The following is a 23,088-nucleotide window of genomic DNA, read 5'->3' on the forward strand; positions in this document are numbered from 1 at the left end:
TGTTGAAACAATTTCAGATGTACTCTGTATTAATAACACCGGCAGTCTGCTAGCAAAGATGAGTTAAAAAAAAAAAAAAAAAAAAAATTCTTTTTTTTATTACAGAATTTTTTAGAAGTCAAATAGGAATCAGGATCTGTTTGTAGTCATTAAAGTGATACAAATGTTGAACCAACATATAGAGCAAAATCTTCTTCAGCGACACTAATGGACATTTTTATATCCTATGGTCTTTGAATTATATTAAAACTTACACATATCTGTCAGTAACCTTTATATTTTGTTATATGGGTCACATTGACACAAAGGTAAATTTAACAAAATATGCTTATTGTCCATTTCCAATCAATCTGCAATTTACGTAAATAATGCAAAAAGTATAAAAATATTATTTTATTTTATTTAGTATACATACAATGATAGCAATAAAAGTACCATTAGAAATTTGGCCATTTTATTTAAATAATAGATTAATTGATTTGATTATTATTAGACTATTTATTAGATTATTTAGCCTATGTAAACTGCTTAGTAGACAAATTAAAAAAAAACTAATAAGTGTGAAAAAATTTGTTTTAAGACACTCAGGGTCAAAAGTGGTTATATTTGATAAGGATAAAATAGTAATGAAGGAGTATTTGTTTTAATTTTGTTCTTTACACAACATCTTATTACAGCAGAGGGAACTTTTGTGTAATTGTTGTAATTGTTGACGCCTTGGATCATTAATGTGAACATGAACTCTTTTCTCTTCTCAGGGAAGTCTGACGTTTACCTTCAGCTGGACCTGGAGGCAGAGTTTCACTTTACTCATCTCATCATGACATTTAAGGTAAGATTGTTTTCTTTCCTCCAAGAAATAACCTTCACCCTTGAAACACTCCAAAACTGACCTCATACTGTCAATTGTTTTTGTACACAGACTTTCCGTCCAGCAGCCATGTTGATTGAGCGATCTGCAGATTTTGGCCGAACCTGGCAGGTGTACCGTTACTTCGCCTCCGACTGTGAGTCCAACTTCCCGGGAATTTCTCAGGGTCCTCTTCGTAAGGTTGATGATGTTATCTGCGAATCCAGATATTCTGACATTGAGCCGTCGACAGAAGGAGAGGTGAGAGTTATTCATTTGGAATACTTTGCATCATTTCATTTGTTTGTAATTTGTTTGCTGAACTGCACTTTCTCTTCTCTCAGGTGATTTACCGTGTTCTTGATCCTGCTATTCGGATCGAAGACCCTTACAGCCCTAACATTCAGAGTAAGTGAACCTTAACAATCCTAACCTCCAACTGGATACTTAAGACGCAGTTTTTTGCACTGAAATGGTTTTGCTCTGTTGTCCATGGCACAGGTCAGTTCACATGTATTTCAGATTCTAGTTTGCTGCTGTCCATGCTACCTCTTTATTAAATGGCAGATGGAGGAAATGTAAAATGGAAAAAGCAGCTGATTTCTTCCCCTCAGGCTGTTGTTCCTGTACTTTCACTGTCATTCCCCAGGAACAACATGAACAACCTATTCCTTCTTATAACAGAGAAGTGCAATATGTCTCATGAACAGGTCTTAACTTTACACTGGTAACAGACAGATCTTTTTAAAGACTTATTTCATCTGATATGTAAAATAGCATTTGTTGTAGGTGTTATTTTGTCCTAATATATTAAAATTATGTAATTGGTATCTAATTTATATACATTTTTAAATGTTCTAATTTCTGTATATTTAGATAAAATGTATATAAAAATAAATGTATGTGTTACATGCTGTTTATTATTATATATTACCAGTATTGGGGATAAAGTTACTTTTTAAAAATAACATTACAATATTACGTTACTCTCTGAAAAAGTAACTAATTGCATTACTTACGGTAGTTACTTTATATGGAAAGTAATACGTTAGTTTTTCCTCACCCGGGCTCGTAGGCTGGGCTTACTTGATTGTTTTTAATAACAAAAAAAACTTACTTCAGCAATAAAAAAAATAAAACACAAAATTAACATTTAATTATTGCAGGTTTGTGTAATATTCTGAGTTTGCATTTCAACATTGAAAAGGACACGGCACACCATTAAAAAGTTACCATAGTAAAAGCAAAAACATTAAAACTACCATAGTAAAAACATTTAATATTGAGTTAATACATAAAATACAAACCAACAGATTCTCACCTGTGAAAGGATATTCCATTTCTTCTGGAATTTAAATCTTGGTGGATTCACAACCAGAAGCTGCGCAATGTTGTGACTCTGACCGTTGCAACTCAATATGACGGGCTTGCGGGGGAATGTGGCATCATCTACATATATCTATGAGCATAGAAAGTAACAAGACATAAAGCTAACAGGAATTAAACACAGGAAGAGAAAACAGAAACAATAGAAACCGAAAAACTTCAAAATAAGAGTTCAACACAAGACAGGGGAACATAGTCTTGATCATGACAAGATGGTCAATTATGTTGGATGGTCAAATAATATTGGATGACCTCATTGGCCTAGCACAAGTGTGTTGAAGTAGTAGTATAGAATTATCTGATGATGAACTTGCCTGTTCAGCTGGTCAGTGTATTATACCCATACAACTGTGAGTCATGCACAGTGTGAGTGTGTATAAATTGAGCTCACACTCTGTTTGGCTCTCACTTTCTGTTATACTGATCATCTAGAGCATGACTGGAACAAACAGCATGTGCACAGTAGCTGGATTCTCTGATGTTGAGATATGCGCCTCTCACACACTCCACGATTTTCTCTCCAACTCTTTTCCTTATAAATCACACAAGTTCCACTTCATTGAGTGTCTCTGAAGCGTAACAGCAGCCTATCCACCACACTCCTGCTAAAGGCCTCCACGCTCAGCTGACTGTGACCTCCCACTGAGGAGCAGGCCATTGGCTTAGGGGAATAGGGGTCAGAGGTCTTTGGTTAACAGGGTTTAGAGATTTTTTACAGTGGTTGGAGAATGTTCTCATAATTGGGTGGTCGTGATTGTATGCTTGATGATCATTTGGTGTGATTTATGATCAGTGTTCACCAGGGCTGCAGTGATTTCCATTTCAATTCATTTAAAAATGTAATTTATTCCTGTTAATGAAAGCTTTCAGCATCATTACTCCAGTCTTCAGAGTCACATGATCCTTCAGAAATCATTGTAATATGTTGATTTAGAAACATTTGCTGCTCAATAAATGTTTCTTATCATTATTAATGCTGAAAACAGTTGTGCTGCTTAATACGTTTGTGGAAACCATGATTTTTATATGCCACTATCGTCCACTAACCCCAGTGTCTTCATTATGCAGACCAGCTGAAGATCACTAACCTCCGTCTGAACTTCACCAAACTGCACACTCTGGGTGATAATCTGCTGGACTCACGGCCTGAGATCAGAGAGAAATACTACTATGCCATGTATGAGCTGGTTGTCAGGGGCAACTGCTTCTGCTATGGCCACGCCTCCGAGTGTGCTCCTATCGACGGCATCAGGGATGACATTGAGGGCATGGTGAGTTACCAAACTGTAGCTAGATGCACATGCTCATTTCGCTTATTTAGACTACCTTTGCTGCCTTAAAATTGGCAGGAAACAAAAATTGCGATAGTGTTTTCTAAGTATTGTGATGTATATATGTGTATATAGAATGTATATCCGAGTGAGACAGCTTCTCGCACAAGAAAAAATGTAGGGTGGACTTGATTTTGTTCATCGGAAAATTGATTCGATGGTTGTGACTTGCTATTGCTGTGATGTCATGTGACTGACAGGTTGTCCCGCCCTCGTGCCAGTAAACACATCATCAGCTGCAAGAGGGAGGGGAAGTTATTTTGATTAAAGATTACAAAGGCATATGAATTAAAAAAATAAATAACGATTTGCACAGATGAATAATTTATATAAATACTTCAATGTTCCATAAAGAACAAGTCAATCTTCTTTTTTTTATGGTGACTTTAAAGTGAATCTTTAAAAACACTAATTATTGAATAACACTGTTAAATGTAATCTTTAGCAAATCTTAAAATGGATATCCATTTTCATACTGTACATTAAAATGTCGTAATGGCTAAATTCACTTGTAGCATTTAAAATGGTTTAGTTTTTAATGTTTTATTTATATATTGGTTATTTAGACAAAGTAGTATAGAATTTTGGACCATTTAGTTATGGACCATAATATGAAATAAATTACCAGCTTATTGTAATGAGAGACAAACATTAAGTTGTCAGAGAGGTTAATACTACAATATGAGGTGAAGTTTGGTGTTTCCATCTCTAGGTACACGGGAGGTGTGTGTGCAAACACAACACGAATGGACTGAACTGTGAAAAGTGTGATGACTTCTATAATGACCTGCCCTGGAGACCAGCTGAGGGCCGAAACACTAACGCCTGCAAGAGTAATTATCAATAACCATAATAATATTGCTCATGCAGTGCATACAGGCATAGATTTCTGATTTCACAGTTAACACTTTCCTCTTTTGCCCAGAATGCAACTGTAACGGTCACTCCAACAAGTGTCATTTTGACATGGCGGTGTATCTGGCTACTGGGAACTCCAGTGGAGGCGTGTGTGACAACTGTCTCCACAACACCATGGGCCGCAACTGTGAGACCTGTAAACCTTTTTACTATCAGGATCCAGCTAGAGACATCAGAGACCCTAGGGTCTGCGTGGGTAGGTGTGAGATAAATGCTAAACATATACGTTTATGCATTGTACTGTGTACGTTTGCTTATGTCTATTCTCTCTGGCAGCCTGCGATTGTGACCCAGATGGTTCTCTGAATGGTGGCATTTGTGATGGGCATGATGACCCTTCTTCACGCATGATTGCTGGGCAGTGCCGTTGTAAAGACAACGTTGAAGGTCCGCGCTGTGATAAATGCAAGCCTGGTTTCTTTGGGCTCAGTGCTAGCGACCCTCGTGGCTGCCAACGTAAGTACAAGCCGATACCAATCAGCTGATAAATATATTTCATGTTATAACCAATAAATATCCGATATTAAAAATATTTACTATAGCCAATATAACAACACTACTGTACAAAAGTTGGTCTCTGTAAGATGTTTCTGAAAGAAGTCTCTTATGCTCACCAAGGCTGCATTTATTTGATCAAAAATACAGGAAAAAATGTACAATGTACAATTTAAAATAACTGTTTTCTATTTGAGTATATTTTCAAATGTAATTTATTCCTATGATGGAAAAGCTGAATTTTCAGCGTCATTATTCCACTCTTCAGTGTCACATGATCCTTTAAAAATCATTCTAATATGTTGATTTAGAAACATTTCTTATTATCATCGATGCTGAAAACAGTTGTGCTGCTTATTATTTTTGTGGAAACCATAATACATTTTTCTTCAGGATTCTTTGAATATTAGAGATAGAAATCTTTTGTATATTATAAATGACTTCACTACCACTTTTGATCAATTTAATACATCCTTGCTTCAAATTAAAAGTGATAATTTTTTTTCTTTCTTTTTTTTTCTTACTGTCTCAAACCTTTTAAATGCCTTTAGAAAGGAATTAAATGCCTCAGCACTTTTAAAGCACCACCTATTTGATGAAGATTTTTCTGATATATTTTACTCTTGATTCACAATCATTGTCTTTCTCTCACTGGTCTGCTTTAGCATGTAAATGTGACCCCAGGGGTACAGTGTCCGGTAGCTCCCAGTGTGACCCTGTTAGTGGAGACTGCTTCTGTAAACGCCTGGTCACTGGACACAGCTGCAACCAATGTCTGGTAAGCAGAGCAGAAAAACAAGCTTGCCTTTTTTAGCAGTTTATGATTCCCCATACACCTCTCTGAGAACATTTGGGTTATCATTCACCAGTAAGCACTGCATGCTTACTTGTACCTTGTATCCTCTCTACTGGATGGGAACATGAACTGAGAATGTTTGCTCAACACTGTCTGCATTTAGCCCAAGGCCTTATGGCAGATGGTGTAGGTTTGCACACAGCTTAAAATGGAATGAAAGGAAGAACAGTGTCCTGAAATTAGACCAGCTATAAATGCATTTAGTATTAGAGTGATGTCACATCATTTTATGGATATATTCCATGGTAATTCTTCACTATGTTTAAAACTGTATTTGGATATGGTCATTTGTTTGCACGGCATGGTTTATATCAAAGTATCACAGAGTTCCATCAGCATACCATGCCATGGTTCTGTCACAGTATTTTGTATTGTACCTGTAGCCAACAATCTGAATATTAAATGTCATATTGGTGTTTTTATTCTCCTACAGCCTGAGCACTGGGCCCTGAGTCATGATGCCAATGGCTGCAGAGGGTGTGACTGTGATGTGGGTGGAGCTACAGACAACCAGTCAGTATTGTTCAGTTTATGAGGATTCAGACTTTTGGCAGTTTTTAAATAAATACAAACATACAATACAAAATATATACATACAATTTAATTGACATAATAATGATGTAATTAACTGTCTTCAGGTGCTCAATGGAAACAGGGCAGTGTCACTGTCGGAGTCACATGATTGGACGCCAGTGTAACCAGGTGGAGTCTGGGTATTTCTTCATGGCCCTCGACCACTACATTTATGAGGCTGAAAATGCCAAACTGGGTCAAGTAAGTACAGAACTGGGAAAAATAAGCAACGTGATACTCAAGCAACGGAACAAATATTTTTAATTAAACATAACAGGTGCATGCCAAGTGGCAAAAAGAAAGTAATATAGATATATTCTAAAGATATTATGATCAAATATTTCTTGGAGATGATGTACTTACATAACATTTCTGTCCGATTTCAGTACTTACGTAATATGAATAAATATAAAAATAAAAATGATTAAATATTCTAAAAATATAAACATTTTATAAATAAATAATAATTCCACACTATTTTGTTTAAATAAATTAAACGTAAAACACTAAACTAAAACCAATTGTTTAAAATGCAAGTGACATCACAACATTACATTGTACAGTATAAATAAATGTTCATTTTGAGAATTTCTAAAGATTACATTAAACAGTTTATATTTTATAGGGCTCTGCGTTTGAGGAGAGAGAGTACCAGCCGGGCCGTCCCGTCTTGTGGACAGGCACTGGGTTTGCACGGGCTCCTGAAGGTGGTACGCTGGAGTTCGCAATTAACAACATTCCATATTCTATGGAATATGACATCCTCATTCGCTATGAGCTTCAGGTAAACGGTACACTTAGACATTACATGTCCCCCCATTGGCTTCATAGGCATACTCAGAGAAGAAGTGTGTTATAGGTATACTCATATGCGTTTCTGTTTTTAAAGATGCCACGGGACTGGGAGGAGGTCCGTGTAATGGTGATTAGACCAGGCCCCATTCCTACCAGCAGTCCATGTGGAAACACCATCCCTGCAGATGATCTGCTAACCTTATCGCTCCCCTCTAGTGCCAGGTCTGTGAAACACACGTATGAATGTTTAAAAGGACGATTCACCTAAAAAGTCATTATTTACTCACCCTCATGTTGTTGTTTCGTTCTTCTGTGGAACACAAAAGACGATATTTTGAAGCGTTTCAACTGTTTTTGTCCATACAATGAAAGTCAATGGGTTTCAAAACAACATAGGACCTTACTGACTTTCATTGAGACATTTTTTTTTTTTAATCTTCCTTTTTGTTCCAAAGAAGAAATAGGCATACAGGTATGGAGCGACATGAGGGTGAGAACATGTAAAAAAATAAAAAAATAAATCTAGTAGGCTTATGTTTTCCTTCACTTCTGTATACCAGAATCTTCTCAGAAAGTCATTTTTACTTATAATATTTCTGTTGTATTGCTGCAGGTTTGTGGTTCTACCTCAGCCAGTGTGTTTGGAGGGAGGAGTGAGTTACAAACTGCGTGTGGAGTTCATCCGTTACGCTGACAGGAACAGCATCCTTACCTCCACTAATGCCTTTGTACTTGTAGACTCTGTAAGTATAAATCTGTGATTTTATTCAACTTTTATCAGGGTCTTCTTCATGTTCTGTCTCATTTTGACTGGTTCCGTTCTTCCCCTCACCTCCCTAGATTGCCCTTCTCCCTCGTTACTCTTCTCTAGAGATGTTTACCGCGGGAGACCCTGCCTCCGTTGCACGGAAGCAGAGCTATGAGCGTTACCGCTGCCACGAGACTGCCAAGAGTGTGTCCCGCCCACAGATGAGTGAAGTGTGTGCTAAACTCATCACCAGCATGTCTGCCCTCATTAACAACGGCGCGCTGCGTGAGTGTCAACATTGAATTTAGGGGTTGAGATGGAAATATTGGGGTTTGTTTGTATTTGTTATTATTAAGACAAGTACTTTCCTCCCGCAGCTTGTGAGTGTGATCATCAGGGTTCACTCAGCTCAGAGTGTGACGTCCGTGGGGGTCAGTGCCGCTGCAGGCCCAACATCTCAGGCCGGCGCTGTGATAAATGTGCAGCGGGGGCTTATGGATTTGGCCCTTCCGGGTGCAAACGTAAGAGACATATTCTAAAACCCCTTTCCCTGCTCTGGTACACTACACTACCATTCAAAAGTTTTAGTTTGGACATTTTTTTAATGTTTTTAAAAGAAGTTTCTTCTACTCACCAAGGCTGCATTTATATGATCCAAAATACAGCAAAAACAGTAATATTGTGAATTTATTCCTGTGTTCTATAAATATATTCATTTATTACTTATTATTTTATGCAATTTATTCCTGTAATGCAAAGCTGAATTTTCAGCATCATTGCTCCAGTCTTCAGTGTCACATGATCCTTCAGAAATCATTCTAATATGCTGATAAAAATAAAATAAAATAATGAAAAAAATTCACAGTAATACTGTTTTTACTGTATTTTGGATCAAATAAATGCAGCATTGTTTAGCAGAATAGACTGCTTTTAAAAACATGAATAAATCTAAAACGTTTAAAGGTAGTGTACATCAATAACATTTTGCTTTTTTGTTTTGTTGTCTTTGTTTTTTTCTTTCCTTCTTTTACATTTGTATTTGTTTTTCTTTTTTTCTTTAGCTGTTTTTTGTTGTTATTGTAGTTTTCTTATTTTGTTTTTTGTTCCTTTCTTTGTTTCATTTTGATTGTTTTTTCTTTTGTTTTTATTGTAGATGTTTGTTTTGATTTGTTTTTCTTTTTGTTTGTGTTTTTTTCTTTCTTTTTTTGCATTTGTTGTTGCTGTTTGTTTTGTGTTTTATTTATTTCTATTTGTTTCTTTCATTTTTTAATGTTTAATGTTAATATTTAATTGTAGATGTTTTTTCCCTTTATAATTTTATTCTTTGTTTTCTGTTGTTGTTGTTTGTTTTATCTTTGCTTCTTGCTTTTTATTTTATTTTTCATTTTTTATTTTTGTTTTTTTGGTTTGTTCTTTTATTCCTTACTTGCTTCATTCATTCATTAATTTTTCTCTTTGTCTTTAGTGTGTGAATGTAGTTTGGAGGGCTCTCAGAGCCGTTTCTGTGACCAGTACACAGGACAGTGTCCATGCCGGCCTGGTGCATTTGGTCAGCGCTGTGATGGTTGTCAGGCTGGACACTGGGGCTTCCCGAACTGCAGGTCTTGCCAGTGTAACGGCCACGCTGACGAGTGCCACCAGAGGACTGGAGCTTGTCTCAACTGCAGAAGCAATACAGCAGGGGACCAATGTGAAAGGTACAAGTAATAAAGCAGGCATTTTTGACGTTTTAAGCTGTATGGTTGATTTGATAATCACTAACATTAGAGGACACTTAAAAAATTTGAGAACAGCAGGATTTTTTAAAGCCTGCAGGCACACAGTGAAAAGGGTTGATTTTTCTTTGATGTTTCTCTGCCCATGCTAATGTAATAGATACCTCCTGTCACAGGTGTGCTAATGGTTACTATGGAAACCCGGCCCTTGGTCTAGGAAATCAGTGTCGCCCCTGCCCCTGTCCTGAGGGCCCCAACAGCGGACGCCACTTTGCCGCCTCATGTTATCAAGACAACCGCAACCAACAGGTGGTCTGCAACTGTAACCAGGGTTACACAGGTATTTTTAACCCCAGAATTTTATTTTTCTCTTCCAAGAGATGGATGGAATAAAATTAATAAAGATGAGGTCCGGGTCATGTGCCGTTGCATTTCTTGCATACATGCAACAAGAAAATGTAGTTCTTGTATGACTTCCCAAATTAATAAGTGCTTGAATAGGGCTTTATTTTGCCATTTAACACCCTGAGTCCATCTGCATCTGGATAGGATGCAGAAAATGTCATAATCAGAGGCCACTGTCAGTCTGATCAGACGTGCAGTGATCATGTGTGTTATCTCCTGTCCCCCCTCAACTGGACACAGGGATTGTAAAGCGCTCTGCAGGGGCAGTCCTCAAGCGTGAGTAACCATGGAGACCCACCCCACCTCTGCTGCCCGACCTCCATCCCGTCCCTCCCTAGCGCATGGCTCACGCACTTCACACCTGCATGTTCATTTGCAGAACCCTCTCAACCCAGTTTAGCAGTGCTGGGGAGTAACTAAAGCCCTATTTACACCTGATATTAAGATGCGTTTTGGTCGATCGAATCAAAAGTGGACGAAGATAAATACAGGTGTAAACAGGGTCTAAATAGTCCAGTCATTTTAAGCCAAAATGGGGGTCAACCTTGAACAAATTGCAACAGAAGCAAACTCAACTGATTTTGTATCCTCAATATGTCCTGAGTAAGGAAAAAAAAGCCCAGAAGAATCCCATTAGGGGAAAGTTTTGAAAGACCCAAATATAGCCTATTCATACACCTATTCATTCTTTTTCTTACGTGAATAGGGTAAAATTTTTAACCTTTAGATATCCCCATGAAAATTACTGAGTTGATTACTTACATCAAGACAAACAAAAAATGTATTACAAGTTTTTTTAAATTGTTTGTTAACATGGACAAACGGTGCATAATCTAATTACGTATGTGCTAATTTTTATAAATACCACAACAGATCTAAACATTGGGTATAGCCAGGTGAAAATGTCTTGTTGAATCTTGTTGACACATAACAGTAAAATACTTAATGTTAAGATCTGAATGGAACCCATATAGGCTACCCATGAGCATTAATACATAGAGGCAGGAAGAAGTACTTTAGAAACCAGCCTTTATTAATTTTTAAGAGATTGGGTTTGGGGCTGGGTCCGTGGGACTGTTTCTGGGGGACGAGTCTGAGAGAAGAACAGGAGACAATGGTAAGGCAAAATAAAAAGTGAATCCCAGAAACAGTCCCACGGACCCAGCCCCAAACCCCATCTCTGCAATAATAATTAATAAAGGCTGGTTCTTCCTGCCTCTATGTATTAATGCTCATGGGTAGCCTATATGGGTTCCATTCAGATCTTAACATTAAAGGGATAGTTCACTTTGAAATTAAATTTTGGTATGTTTTAGCTTACCTCAAGGGCATCCAAGATGTAGGTGTCTTTTTTTCCGCAGTAGTTTCAATTTTGATATTTTTAGGTCAAACCGTTCTTGTCTGTCAGTCATATAATGCAGGTCGATGGTCACTGTCTCAAAGAGCATGCACAGAGTCCAAATTAAAACAATTCCCCATCGTCCAAATTAAACAATTCCCCATAGTAAGTACACATTGATGGCCTAAGACACGAACCGCGGGCGGGTATAGATATATACAATAGAAGTCGCCTTGGCTACGGCAGTTCATTGGAACGAAACCGTAGCCAAGGCGACATCTAGTGTATATCTATACCCGCCCGGTTTTGTTTTAATTTGGACTCTGTGCATGCTCTTTGAGACAGTGACCATCGACCTGCATTATATGACTGACAGACAAGAACGGTTTGACCTAAAAATATCAAAATTGAAACTACTGCGGAAAAAAAGACACCTACATCTTGGATGCCCTTGAGGTAAGCTAAAACATACCAAAATTTAATTTCAAAGTGAACTATCCCTTGAAGTATTTTACTGTTATGTGTCAACAAGATTCAACAAGACATTTTCACCTGGCTATACCCAATGTTTAGATCTGTTGTGGTATTTATCAAAATTAGCACATACGTAATTAGATTATGCACCGTTTGTTCATGTTAACAAACAATTAAAAAAAACTTGTAATACATTTTTTGTTTGTCTTGATGTAAGTAATCAACTCAGTAATTTTCATGGTGATATCTAAAGGATAAAAAATTTACCCTATTCACGTAAGAAAAAGAATGAATAGGCGAATGAATAGGCTATATTTGGGTCTTTTTCAAAACTTTCCCCTAATGGGATTCTTCTGTGCTTTTTTTTCCTTACTCAGAAGCAAACTCAACTGATTTTGTATCCTCAATATGTCCTGTTGCAATTTGTTCAACCTTTTTTCATAAAATGACTGGACTAAAAACATTTTGATCTTGTTCACTTTCGACCAGTCCAAAACGCATTAGACCAGATTGCTTCTGTAATTTAGTCACTCATGTGGACATATGAGTTCGAACAGCCACAAATGACCGCCTACTCTCCGCCTACTGACCTAATGCGCAAACATTATGGGAAAAGCGCTAGCCAGACAGGATTTAAACGTTCGGCGTGATCTAGCGGCTGTCAGAACAGAAATAAAAGCTGCTGCTCTCCATGTGTTTTTCTGTCGTCCCCGGTCATACATACAGTACAAAACATACATTTACCCGCCCATAGACCCTCCCCTCAAAGAAATCAGGACAGAAGTTGTTGAAAGTGGGCAAAAGAGACGGATTAAAACACCAGGATGTGTCTGCCTCGTCTACTTGTGATCCGATCGATTAAAACGCATCTTAATACCAGGTGTAAACAGGGCCTCAATGTAGATTGTATTTTTTTTTAAACTAAGCTTTTTCAGTGCTTAGCTTTACAGTCGATCAAATTAAATAGTAATATTAAACACTAACCTAAAATCTTCTCTCTCTCATATTAAGCATTGGTAAATCCAGTTCAGTGAATCAGTTTGAATGGATGGTTCATTTAAATGCACCGGTTAAAAAAAGTGCAGTCTTCATTTTTTGTGAGAACTTTTTTTGTAGCAATACAAAATAATATTATACTATTTGTTTAAATCTTTTTACAAAAAAAAATTTATTCTGTAATTCTAAAGTTTTGATCTAGTAATCTGTTTGATCTATTCGAATGCCATTCAATTCTGTCATTCAGTTGAGATCCTCTTTGTTTTTGGGCTAAATACTTCTCTTATTTAAATTCTACTCTGTTCACTGTTCCTTTGTCAGCTTTTGAGTCAGAGAAGCAGGCGTGTGTGTCTCTACATAGCATTTGGTTGCAAGAAATTTGAACATAGCAACAGAGTGAATGAATACTGTTTAGACAGAATGAATATTACAGCTAAGCTAACTGAGCTTTTCAAAGTGTTTCAGATCTTTTAATGTAAAAAAAAAGTAGTTTTCACTCTGATGCTTTGTTCCTCATCACTCTTCAGGAGATTATTACACTGGTATTCAGACAGCTGAGTATATTATTTGACATTAAGATTAAAATGTAAAATCTTCTGGGGAGTCATTTTTCATAACTTGATTTATGTAATATGTGTTATTAGATTGTATTCTTAGCAGAGAATTAAAAAACATCGACGTGATGATTTTGTATGAGAGCACTTCCATCCCTTAAATATTTATTTCCTTAATTTAATACAATCCCCCGAATTACAGTTATTTTAACACTCAGCCACCAAAAACCTTTTGGTTCTTATCTACTCGGTTTAACACCTTTTCCTTTAGAAATGTGGACCTAATATTGCTTTCACTAATTATGTAATAAGTTTTTCTTAGAAATCCTATTATATATATTGTACAGGTTATGGACAAAAACATCATGAAACTGAAAGTGCTTTATCCCAAGAAGACTGTGGATTTTCCTGTTGTGGTTTTAGTTTGTGACAGATTGTAGAGCAATTTTTGAGCTATTCTGAAGAAAATATGAATCTTTAATTCAGTTCAGCATTAAAAACGTCCTTCGTGTGTATTAAAGTTCTTTTTCTTTTCATCTTTTTTTACCGATGCTTTATGCGACATTTAAAAATTCTATCTTGATGCAACTAAACTGTACTTTCTCCATCAACCAGGTCCACGTTGTGAAGAATGTGCTCCTGGTTATTATGGTGACCCCTCTAAGCCCGGTGGGCAGTGCCAACCTTGTCGTTGCAGTAACAACATCGATCTATCGGATCCTGAGGCATGTGACAAGCGCACTGGCCAGTGTCTCAAGTGCCTGTACAACACTGAAGGAGCGGACTGCAGCGTGTGCAAGAGCGGATACTATGGAGATGCTTCCCGCCGCAACTGCCGGAGTGAGTTTACTTGGGCCTCAAATTACTTTTCTATATTATAGTACAATAATAAACATATTAACACTTTAATTTACCCAGAGTGCACCTGCAACTTCTTGGGCACGGAGCGCAGTCAGTGTCTATCGCGAGATGACTGTGTGTGCCAGCGTGCCACAGGACAGTGTCAGTGTCTGCCTCATGTTATTGGACAAACCTGTGATCACTGCGCTCCCAACTACTGGAACCTGGCAAGTGGAGGAGGCTGTGAGTCCTGTGGCTGTGACCCCAACAATGCCTTCACATCTGCCTGTAATGAGGTACCCTCGACTCACAAACTGCACACACTCAGGGCAAATGGGCTTCTATACAGTACCGTTCAAAAGTTTGGGGTCAGTAAGAGTCTTTTTTTTATTTTTATGAATGCTTTAATTCAGCAAGGATGCATTAAATGGATCAAAAGTGACAGTAAAGACTTTAACATTGTTACAAAATGTTTCTAATTCTAATGCTGTTCTATTGAACTTTATGTTCATCAAAGAATTCTGAAAAAGAAATAATGATAATAAGAAATATTTAATCAAATCGGCATATTAGAATGATTTCTGAAGACTGGAGTAATGATGCTGAAAATTCAGTTTTGCCATCACGGGAGTAAATAACATTTAAAATATATGAAAATAGAAAACAGTCATTTTAAATTGTAATAATATTTCACAATATTGCTGTTTTACTGTATTTTTGATCAAATAAATGCAGCCTTGGTAAGCATAAGAGACTTCTTTCAAAAAAGATTAAGTCTTACCAACCACAAACTTTTAAAAAGTAGTGTATATTTATTTATTCATAATATTTTAGCATAGGAAACTGAATGAGAAGCTTGGCTCATGAATACTAATTACATGACACGGTTTGCCAAGTAGTTCGACCTGATTAGCTTGAACTTGTACAGTATAGTAATGGATATTCATTTTAAATATTTGCTAAAGATCACATTTAACAGTGTTAGTAAATTATAAATGTTATTTATATGAGTATAAACAATTGTATATCCATACTGATAAATAATACCGATATGGTACCATTCCAAGTTGCTAGACTCCTGAGTAGTCTTAAATGTAGCTATTCCTCTTTTTGAACCCAAATTCATATAGTTCACAGGCCAGTGCCAGTGCCGTGTTGGCTTTGGAGGAAAGACCTGTAAAGACTGCCAGGAGAACCACTGGGGTGACCCAAGAGTACTATGCCGAGGTACTATGATCTTTCAGAGCATTTTATATATTCAGTCTGTATCCATATCAACTCTAATGCTAACACATTGTAACACATTTCATCATCAACTCTAGAAGTTTTTGATTCACAAGTAATCATTATTCCCAAAATCCGATTGATTTGGTTACTTCTCCCCCCACAGCATGTGACTGTGACCCCCGTGGCATCGAGTCATCTCAGTGCAACCGTGTGACCGGTCATTGCGAGTGCCAGCAGGGAGTGTCAGGCGTTCGCTGTGATCAATGTGCCCGTGGCTTCTCTGGCACCTTCCCTGATTGCAAGCCATGCCACCAGTGCTTTGGGGACTGGGACCGCATCGTTCAGGATCTGGCAACCAGAACCAAAGCTCTCACAGATCGAGCCAAGGAGCTCCACACTACCGGCTTAACTCGAGCCTTCGAGAGAAAATTTAAAGAGTTGGAGGACATGCTGGCGCAGGCGCGGGACATTGTTAATGCCCGCAATGCCACCGCAGAAGCTGTGACCACTCTGATGGGCATGATAGAGGATCTCAGGTACAGTTTGGTTAGAGGGAGATACACCACATTTGCAGACCCTAAATTCTGTTGTATTGCCTGAAAGATAAGTTGAGGGTGTTGGCGGGCAGGGGGAAATTACTTCATTACTATACTCAGTTATTAGTAAGAGGATATATTACTAGTATTATTTATGAGTGCTATTGAAATGAATTGAGAAAATTAGCACAAAAAAAATCTGTTTTATTTAAACCTTCAAAGTAAACATTTTACTGGTCATCATAGCATAAATGTATTCTGTACATTTAAAAAAAATTCATTTTCTTAGTATGCATTTTTCTTTTAAAAATCCTTAAAAATGCATACTTGTTCTTATTAAGATTGTCAAGTAAATTTTACTTTACATTTTAATTAATGTTACATTAGATTGTGTTTGAAATTAATTAGATTAAATTAGATTATTTAATGAATTAGCAAATGTATTTTGATTGTATCAGTTGATATCAGTAGCTAAGAAATTATTTTACTTAAGGCGAGACACGGCAGGCAAAAACATCGATTTTTCATGCAGTGGTCAGTTTTGAGATTTTGGCCGAGTTTACTCCTTCAATATGTATTATTTCAAGCTGCTATAAAGAAAACGCTGAAAATATACATTACAATGTTTATTTTATTACATTTTGTTTACTTGCGGCAGTAAGTTTCTCCCGAATTTACCAGGAAGTTAGTATTCCATCGCGACATGCCGAGCTCCGTCTGTTCACTGAAGTCTGTCATGTCCGGGATCGTTGTAAAGCTCTGAGTCTCATGCACAACGCTATGTAAACCAAATATGGGCATTTCCTTTCTATCAGTAACCAATCGTGAATGTCCAAAGGGGGATTTAAAGCTAACGACGAAATCTCATTTAGAGCTATTTAAATCTTTAACTGCCGTTTTCTCAAAATATTTTTTTTGCGTTTTTTTGTCATTCTCCAGTAGAAACATCTCAGCCTATGTAGCACCTATGTACACCAAACTTTCCAGTTATACACTTAGCAGTATTCTGAAGATCTGTTCAGAGGGATTTGTTAATAAATGATTCCTGGCCTGATTTATGTGACATTTTAATTTAAAAAAAATTCGAAAAATCGATATTTTAAGGCTATGGACAGTATATTTTGATTTCCTAGGTAATGAAAGCATATATCCTGAAATCCCTCTGAACATCTTTTGTCATCTTGTGTGTAATCAAAATGAAAAAATAATTTTGCGTCTGGCTTTATCATATTTTCAGATATATCTACTGAAAAAATATGTAAAATTGCACATATTTAATGAGATAATACCTAATTTGCATAATTAAACATAAAAATTTCAAAAACTTGTAAAACATTTTTTGTTTGAACTTGTGTAAGTAATGAACTGAGGAAGTTTCATGGTGATATCTATTATTTTAAAATTTTACCCTATTCACCTGTAGTGTCTCGCCTTAAGTTTATAATTAATTTTGGAAACTATTTAAGGTTTTCTTTTTGTTAAATACTTATAAATGAGTACTATGACTTGACATGCTACCCATACTTTCACATAAATATAATTGAAGTTTAATTTCATATTTTAGCATTTTTTCTCACTTTTTACACCCTTGATGGTGATCAGTTTGGTCCGTTCATCAGCTCTCTTTCTACTTTCCTCTCCCAGAGCTCAGATTGGTGAGACCACGGACACACTGAACCAGCTGGAGGGAGACCTGACCGCTGTGCAGGACAGTAACTATGAGGCCAGTAATGCATTAAGTACCCTGGAAAGAGAAGCGAAAGAGCTACAACTGAACTCAGATCAGCTTAACCGCCAGCTTGACATCCTCAAGAACTCCAACTTCTTGGGTTAGTCACTAATGATGTCTTACTGTACTAAAATGCACTTACAGTGGCCCCAAAAAGTGTTATTTTAGGCCACACATACAAATGTTTGAACATCTTTGCATTGTATAATGAAATATCAAAACAAGTGGTATTTATTTATTATTAACTCCCAGGGAATAATCCATTGACTGATCTTCGTTATTGGAGAATTATTTTTTTCTTAATCTTTATATATGGTATCCTTCCTCAGGTGCATATGACAGCATCCGGGCTTCATACAACAAGTCACGTGACGCAGAGCATCGTGCCAACAGATCTACCACTGACATTCCCTGCACAGTGAGCCAATCGGCAGACACCCGCAAGAAAACAGAGCGACTGATCTCCCAAAAGAGAGACGATTTTAACCGCAAAAACGCCGCTAACAAACGTACACTCACAGACTTAAATGCAAAAGCTCAGAATCTGGACATAAAGAAAATCAATGAAAAGGTAAGCAGCTCTTTGAGATGGGCACCTCAAATTTAAAGTTATAACAGTACATACATACATCTGGACTGTTCATTTAAATATTTGTAAAGAATCTTTATATTTAAAAAATATTATTTTGCAAAGTATATATTTATAATATATAAAATCATTATGTATACAATATTGTATTTTTTTTTCATGAATAATAATATTTGATCATTTATTATTATATTGGTTTACATTAGAGCTCTTGATTTGTTATTGTTGTAGGTATGTGGAGCACCAGGTGATGCTCCATGTGTGGACAGCCCTTGTGGTGGAGCTGGTTGTCGTGATGATGAGGGCAAACGCCACTGTGGAGGCTTGAATTGCAATGGAGCTGTTGCAGTGGCCAACAATGCCCTGGATAGATCCAAGCATGCAGAAAGAGAGTTGGATAAAGCTATGGGAGTGGTGGAAGAGCTTTTTAAGCAGGTACAGACACTGATCAATGAGTAGCATGATTAAAGCTTTTTCAGTGCTGACAATTCCTTTTATTAACATTCTCCAGAACGTGTTCAGTCTTTATTCTGCATCTTATGTTGTCTTGATGGTCTTATTAAGGTGGCAGATGCTAAGACCAAGGCTCAGGAAGCTAAGGATAGAGCCCAGGCAGCTTTGGAAAAAGCTAGTGATACCAAGAGCAAGATGGATAATTCTAACAACGACCTGAGGGACCTCATCAAACAAATTCGGGAGTTCCTCATGCGTGAGTTTTTAAATATAATATAATATAATATAATATAATATAATATAATATAATATAATATAATATAATATAATATAATATAATATAATATAATATAATATTTTATAGAGACTTATAATTAACCAAAAATAATAACATGAAATACATGGCAGATTATTCTCTGCATCTTATTCTACTTTGCACTTAATAGTATACTTTAGATTTTTTTTTTTAAACCTTATATTCTCTCTCTCTTTTCTTTTTCTTAGTTTTCTTATCAGTTTACAAATTATCTAAAGAGACTGTTGAATTTTACTTACTAATTAAATGTAAGAAATGATATTATATTTAATATTATATTTTAATTATATTAATTATATTATTTTATTATATTATAATAAGAGAATAAAACTTAAATAAACTAATAAGAAAGTAAAATGCCTAAAACAGGGCAGATTACTCTAGTTTGCACTTATTACTTGCACTAAATGTTCCAAACATTTTCGTATATTTTCTCTTTCTTTCGTTTTTTTATTTCTTCTCATAGAACCTTAACTTGCAAATCTTTGAATTCTTTTGAGGTTCAGTACTATCCCAGAGTTGTCTGAAAACTGAAAACCCTTTAATGTTAACTCTTTGGTCACTGTCTATATGTCATGTTGAATATTTGCAGAGGAGGGGGCAGATCCTGACAGCATTGAGGCGGTGGCCAATCGGGTGCTGGAGCTCTCTATCCCTGCTTCTCCCGAGCAGATTCAAAACCTCGCAGACGAGATTAAAGACCGCGTCAAGAGTCTGTCCAATGTGGACGCCATTCTTGAGCAGACCCAGAATGACGTCCGCAAAGCAGAACAGCTGCTGCTGGGTGCCAAGAAAGCCAGGTGACTATCTGCACATATGGTTGTATTGTTTTTATTTGTTTTTGTCTTTAAAATGTGAATGCAATCCATATCTTTCACTATAGGAATAAGGCAGAGGGAGTGAAGAGCACAGCTGAGAGTGTGAAAAAGGCCCTGAACGATGCCAGCAGGGCCCAGGCCGCTGCAGAGAAGGCCATTCAAAAAGCTAGAAATGACATTGGCTTAACTCAGAACCAGCTGGCACAGGTAAAACAATGATTGGGTTAACTTGAATTTTTAGTTCTAAATTGATCGGTTTTGACAACAGGCGTTCTTGCAATCTTTCTAAAGATCCAATCAGAGACCACAGCTCGTGAGAAAGATCTTAATGATGCTATGGACAGGCTGGGAGATCTGGGACGCCAAATAGAGGCCTTAAAGACCAAACGTGCCAACAACAGCCTGGATGCAGCGCGGGCAGAGGAGACTGCTACCATGGCCCGGGACAAGGCCAATGAAGCTAAAGAAGTGTGTGGCAGTCTTCTGTTTGTCATAGAGTGTTCTGTTTACCAGAATTAATTGACTTTATCATCTGTTTTAGATCCTGGACGGCGAGCTGTCCGATAAGTACCGTACCGTTCAGGGCCTGATGGACAGTAAGGCGAAGACAATGCAGGACGCTAAGCAGAAAGCAGAGCGCCTGAGAGATGAAGCGAAGGCGCTGCTAAAGGATGCCCAGGATAAAATGCAGAGGCTGGCGGGTAAGTGTGTGGGAGACGAACAGAGAACTGGAGGAAGACTATTCTTACAGTTCAGTTATATATATATTTCTCCAAACAGTGCCTTAATACTGTACATTATTTGTCCAAGACAAATGGAGGATAGAGAGAAATCTGAATTTCTCAGATGACGATTGGGTGAAACTTTGATAGACACAATGGAAATCTACTAGCTCATCCCTGTGGAGAGAATTCTGTCGGAAGAATGTTACAAAGGGAAGGGTGCTAGCTGTTGGAGATTATGTTAGGAAAGGGAAGCTAATAAAAATTTTTGGGAGCATTATAAATTAACCCAGTTTTGGTAAGAGATTAAAAAGAATTTGGAAGCTGTTTTTGATGTGGTGATACCTGATGGGTGGAATAACAAAGAAAATAAACTGATGTTGCAGCAAGTAAAAATGTATGACAAATAAATGGTTAAAAGCAGAGCCACCTACAGCTGGATTGACATATTACAATATATATATGTAATGGAAAAACGTTCCTCTCCGTTAAGAACCCAGATAAAATAAAAAAAATTTGGAGAAAATTTACTGATTATATCAAACCAATTTTCCTGGAATTTTCATGAAACATAAATGGTCTGTAAAGCTTTTAAGAAATAACAGCTCCCCTTGTTCTTTTGTAAAATACAAAACAACTGTATAACCTGAGTATTTTATTTTCATGACTAATGGCATGCTGTACAGAACGGTGAACTGTAGTAGGCATATAATGCAGTCAGGCCCAGGCGGTTGGTTTAGGGTTTTTTGGCATCTCCATGTGGTCCTGTTCAGTATCGCAAATTGACTTATCTAAAATGTACAATCTAAAATATTTGCTGTTGCACTTAACACATACTATACACTGTGAGTTCTGAACACTGTTTTTTTGTCATAGGTGCTTCTGTGTGCATACATTTATGAATTATATGTAGTCCTTTTTTGGAAAGACACCCAAAACACCCCAAAAAAAAAAGCTTGCAGTTTTGTCAGAATCACCCTTCAACCTGATATAGGTTACTTTGCTGGATATAGCTAATGATGAAAAAATAAACATGTTAAATAAGATAAACGGTGTATGCTTAATTTCATAAGTGTGCAATTAATTAAAATAATAATAAAAAATAAAAAATATATTAACAGCATGGGTATATATATATATATATATATCATGCCATCTGAAATTTTCTTCTGGAATGATCATTTTTATCAAGCCCGTATATTCAGTTCAGTAATTTCACTTAAATGACAATTAATAGGTAATTTTCATTGCCATTTAAGTGAAATTACTGAACTTAAATATACGAGCTTGATAAAAATGATCATTCTAGAAGAAAATTTCAGATGAGACTTAGAGGCTTTTGCATCTGAACTCTTCATATTATATATATATATATATATATATATATATATATTTATACACACACACACACACACACACACACACACACACACACACGTATACATATCTGCCCTCTTGTGGTGACAAGTAATATTGTTCTTGTGTTTTAATTAGTTTTATTTCCTTGTAAATCTAACCTGGTTGTGTGGTTTTTTTGTATCCATAGAGCTTGAGAAGGACTATGAGGAAAACCAGAAGGTATTGGAAGGCAAAGCCAGGCAGCTGGATGGCCTAGAAGATAAAATGAAGGCAATCCTGAATGCTATCAATAAACAGATTCAGATCTACAACACCTGTCAATAATCCGTCACAGGAAGCCCATCAGCTGGACTGCTGCTGTCTCTGAAACTTTCACTACTGTCTGAAAGGATCTGCCTTTGATTTTTTTTTTTTTTTTTTTTTCAGGTTGCTACAGCAAAAGCTGTTTGCCAACAAACCTATAAGACAATGACAAACTGCCACGAGACACGATATCTGCAACAAATGTTGTTTTAATGAAGGGCTTCTGTCAAAATACACTATATTAACCTATTTTCATTATGGAGTTAAATGAAATGCAGATATTCACATGTCTTTTGTAAGGCAGAGCAGTATTCTACTTTCTTATTTTTTTAGAAATTTGCTTGTAAAATACTGTATACAGTACGATGAAGTTACTGAGTTTGCTTGAATGTAAAAGACACTGAATCGTGGCACGGACGTTGTAGTGTATAGATTTTCTGTTTGCCCTTTTTCTTTTAAAATAGGTATTGCTTGGAATTTTATTAACACTCATTTTCTGAGAAACACTTTACATTTGTTGTCTTCAGAGAAAACAGTTTCTATAATAGGCTGAATATCTAAGAGAAACTACTGTAACAATGGACTTACAAAGACATTGTTAAATGAAGTCAAATGAGTTAAGTTGGCCATATCATTGGTTGTGTATGATGTTCATTGATTTACATCATGTTTGTTCTTATGAAAATAAAAATAAACATAACACTTAAATAAAAATGAAAAGTAATAATATCCCTCTCTGATTTCTTGTATGTTCTCTACAT

The 23,088-nt window shown here is 36.6% G+C and overlaps 1 protein-coding gene across 2 annotated transcripts in view; it reads left to right on the plus strand.

Annotated features, from left to right (window-relative positions):
• The window catches only part of lamb2 (laminin, beta 2 (laminin S)), a 41,968-nt gene extending 18,912 nt beyond the window's left edge, over positions 1-23,056 (plus strand). Inside the window, exons 5-35 of one of the 2 annotated variants that reach the window (XM_082145409.1) lie at positions 759-832; positions 923-1,111; positions 1,195-1,258; positions 3,305-3,507; positions 4,280-4,400; positions 4,493-4,681; positions 4,762-4,941; positions 5,646-5,758; positions 6,270-6,349; positions 6,475-6,610; positions 7,035-7,193; positions 7,299-7,426; positions 7,818-7,947; positions 8,045-8,237; positions 8,330-8,473; positions 9,418-9,649; positions 9,844-10,007; positions 10,313-10,348; positions 14,051-14,275; positions 14,354-14,571; positions 15,406-15,502; positions 15,666-16,038; positions 17,683-17,867; positions 18,097-18,338; positions 18,588-18,791; positions 18,921-19,065; positions 19,718-19,925; positions 20,009-20,150; positions 20,235-20,411; positions 20,485-20,644; positions 22,212-23,056. In XM_082145409.1, the coding sequence (XP_082001535.1) occupies positions 759-832; positions 923-1,111; positions 1,195-1,258; positions 3,305-3,507; positions 4,280-4,400; positions 4,493-4,681; positions 4,762-4,941; positions 5,646-5,758; positions 6,270-6,349; positions 6,475-6,610; positions 7,035-7,193; positions 7,299-7,426; positions 7,818-7,947; positions 8,045-8,237; positions 8,330-8,473; positions 9,418-9,649; positions 9,844-10,007; positions 10,313-10,348; positions 14,051-14,275; positions 14,354-14,571; positions 15,406-15,502; positions 15,666-16,038; positions 17,683-17,867; positions 18,097-18,338; positions 18,588-18,791; positions 18,921-19,065; positions 19,718-19,925; positions 20,009-20,150; positions 20,235-20,411; positions 20,485-20,644; positions 22,212-22,348 (5,048 nt within the window). In that variant the 3' untranslated portion in view covers positions 22,349-23,056. The remainder of the gene's footprint in view (positions 1-758; positions 833-922; positions 1,112-1,194; positions 1,259-3,304; positions 3,508-4,279; positions 4,401-4,492; positions 4,682-4,761; positions 4,942-5,645; positions 5,759-6,269; positions 6,350-6,474; positions 6,611-7,034; positions 7,194-7,298; positions 7,427-7,817; positions 7,948-8,044; positions 8,238-8,329; positions 8,474-9,417; positions 9,650-9,843; positions 10,008-10,312; positions 10,349-14,050; positions 14,276-14,353; positions 14,572-15,405; positions 15,503-15,665; positions 16,039-17,682; positions 17,868-18,096; positions 18,339-18,587; positions 18,792-18,920; positions 19,066-19,717; positions 19,926-20,008; positions 20,151-20,234; positions 20,412-20,484; positions 20,645-22,211) is intronic. The other variant, XM_082145410.1, reaches the window with a different exon arrangement.
• Positions 23,057-23,088: the final 32 nt, after the last annotated feature.

This window comes from Leuciscus leuciscus (assembly GCF_965113295.1).
Source record: "Leuciscus leuciscus genome assembly, chromosome: 18".
Classification (NCBI taxonomy): domain Eukaryota; kingdom Metazoa; phylum Chordata; class Actinopteri; order Cypriniformes; family Leuciscidae; genus Leuciscus; species Leuciscus leuciscus.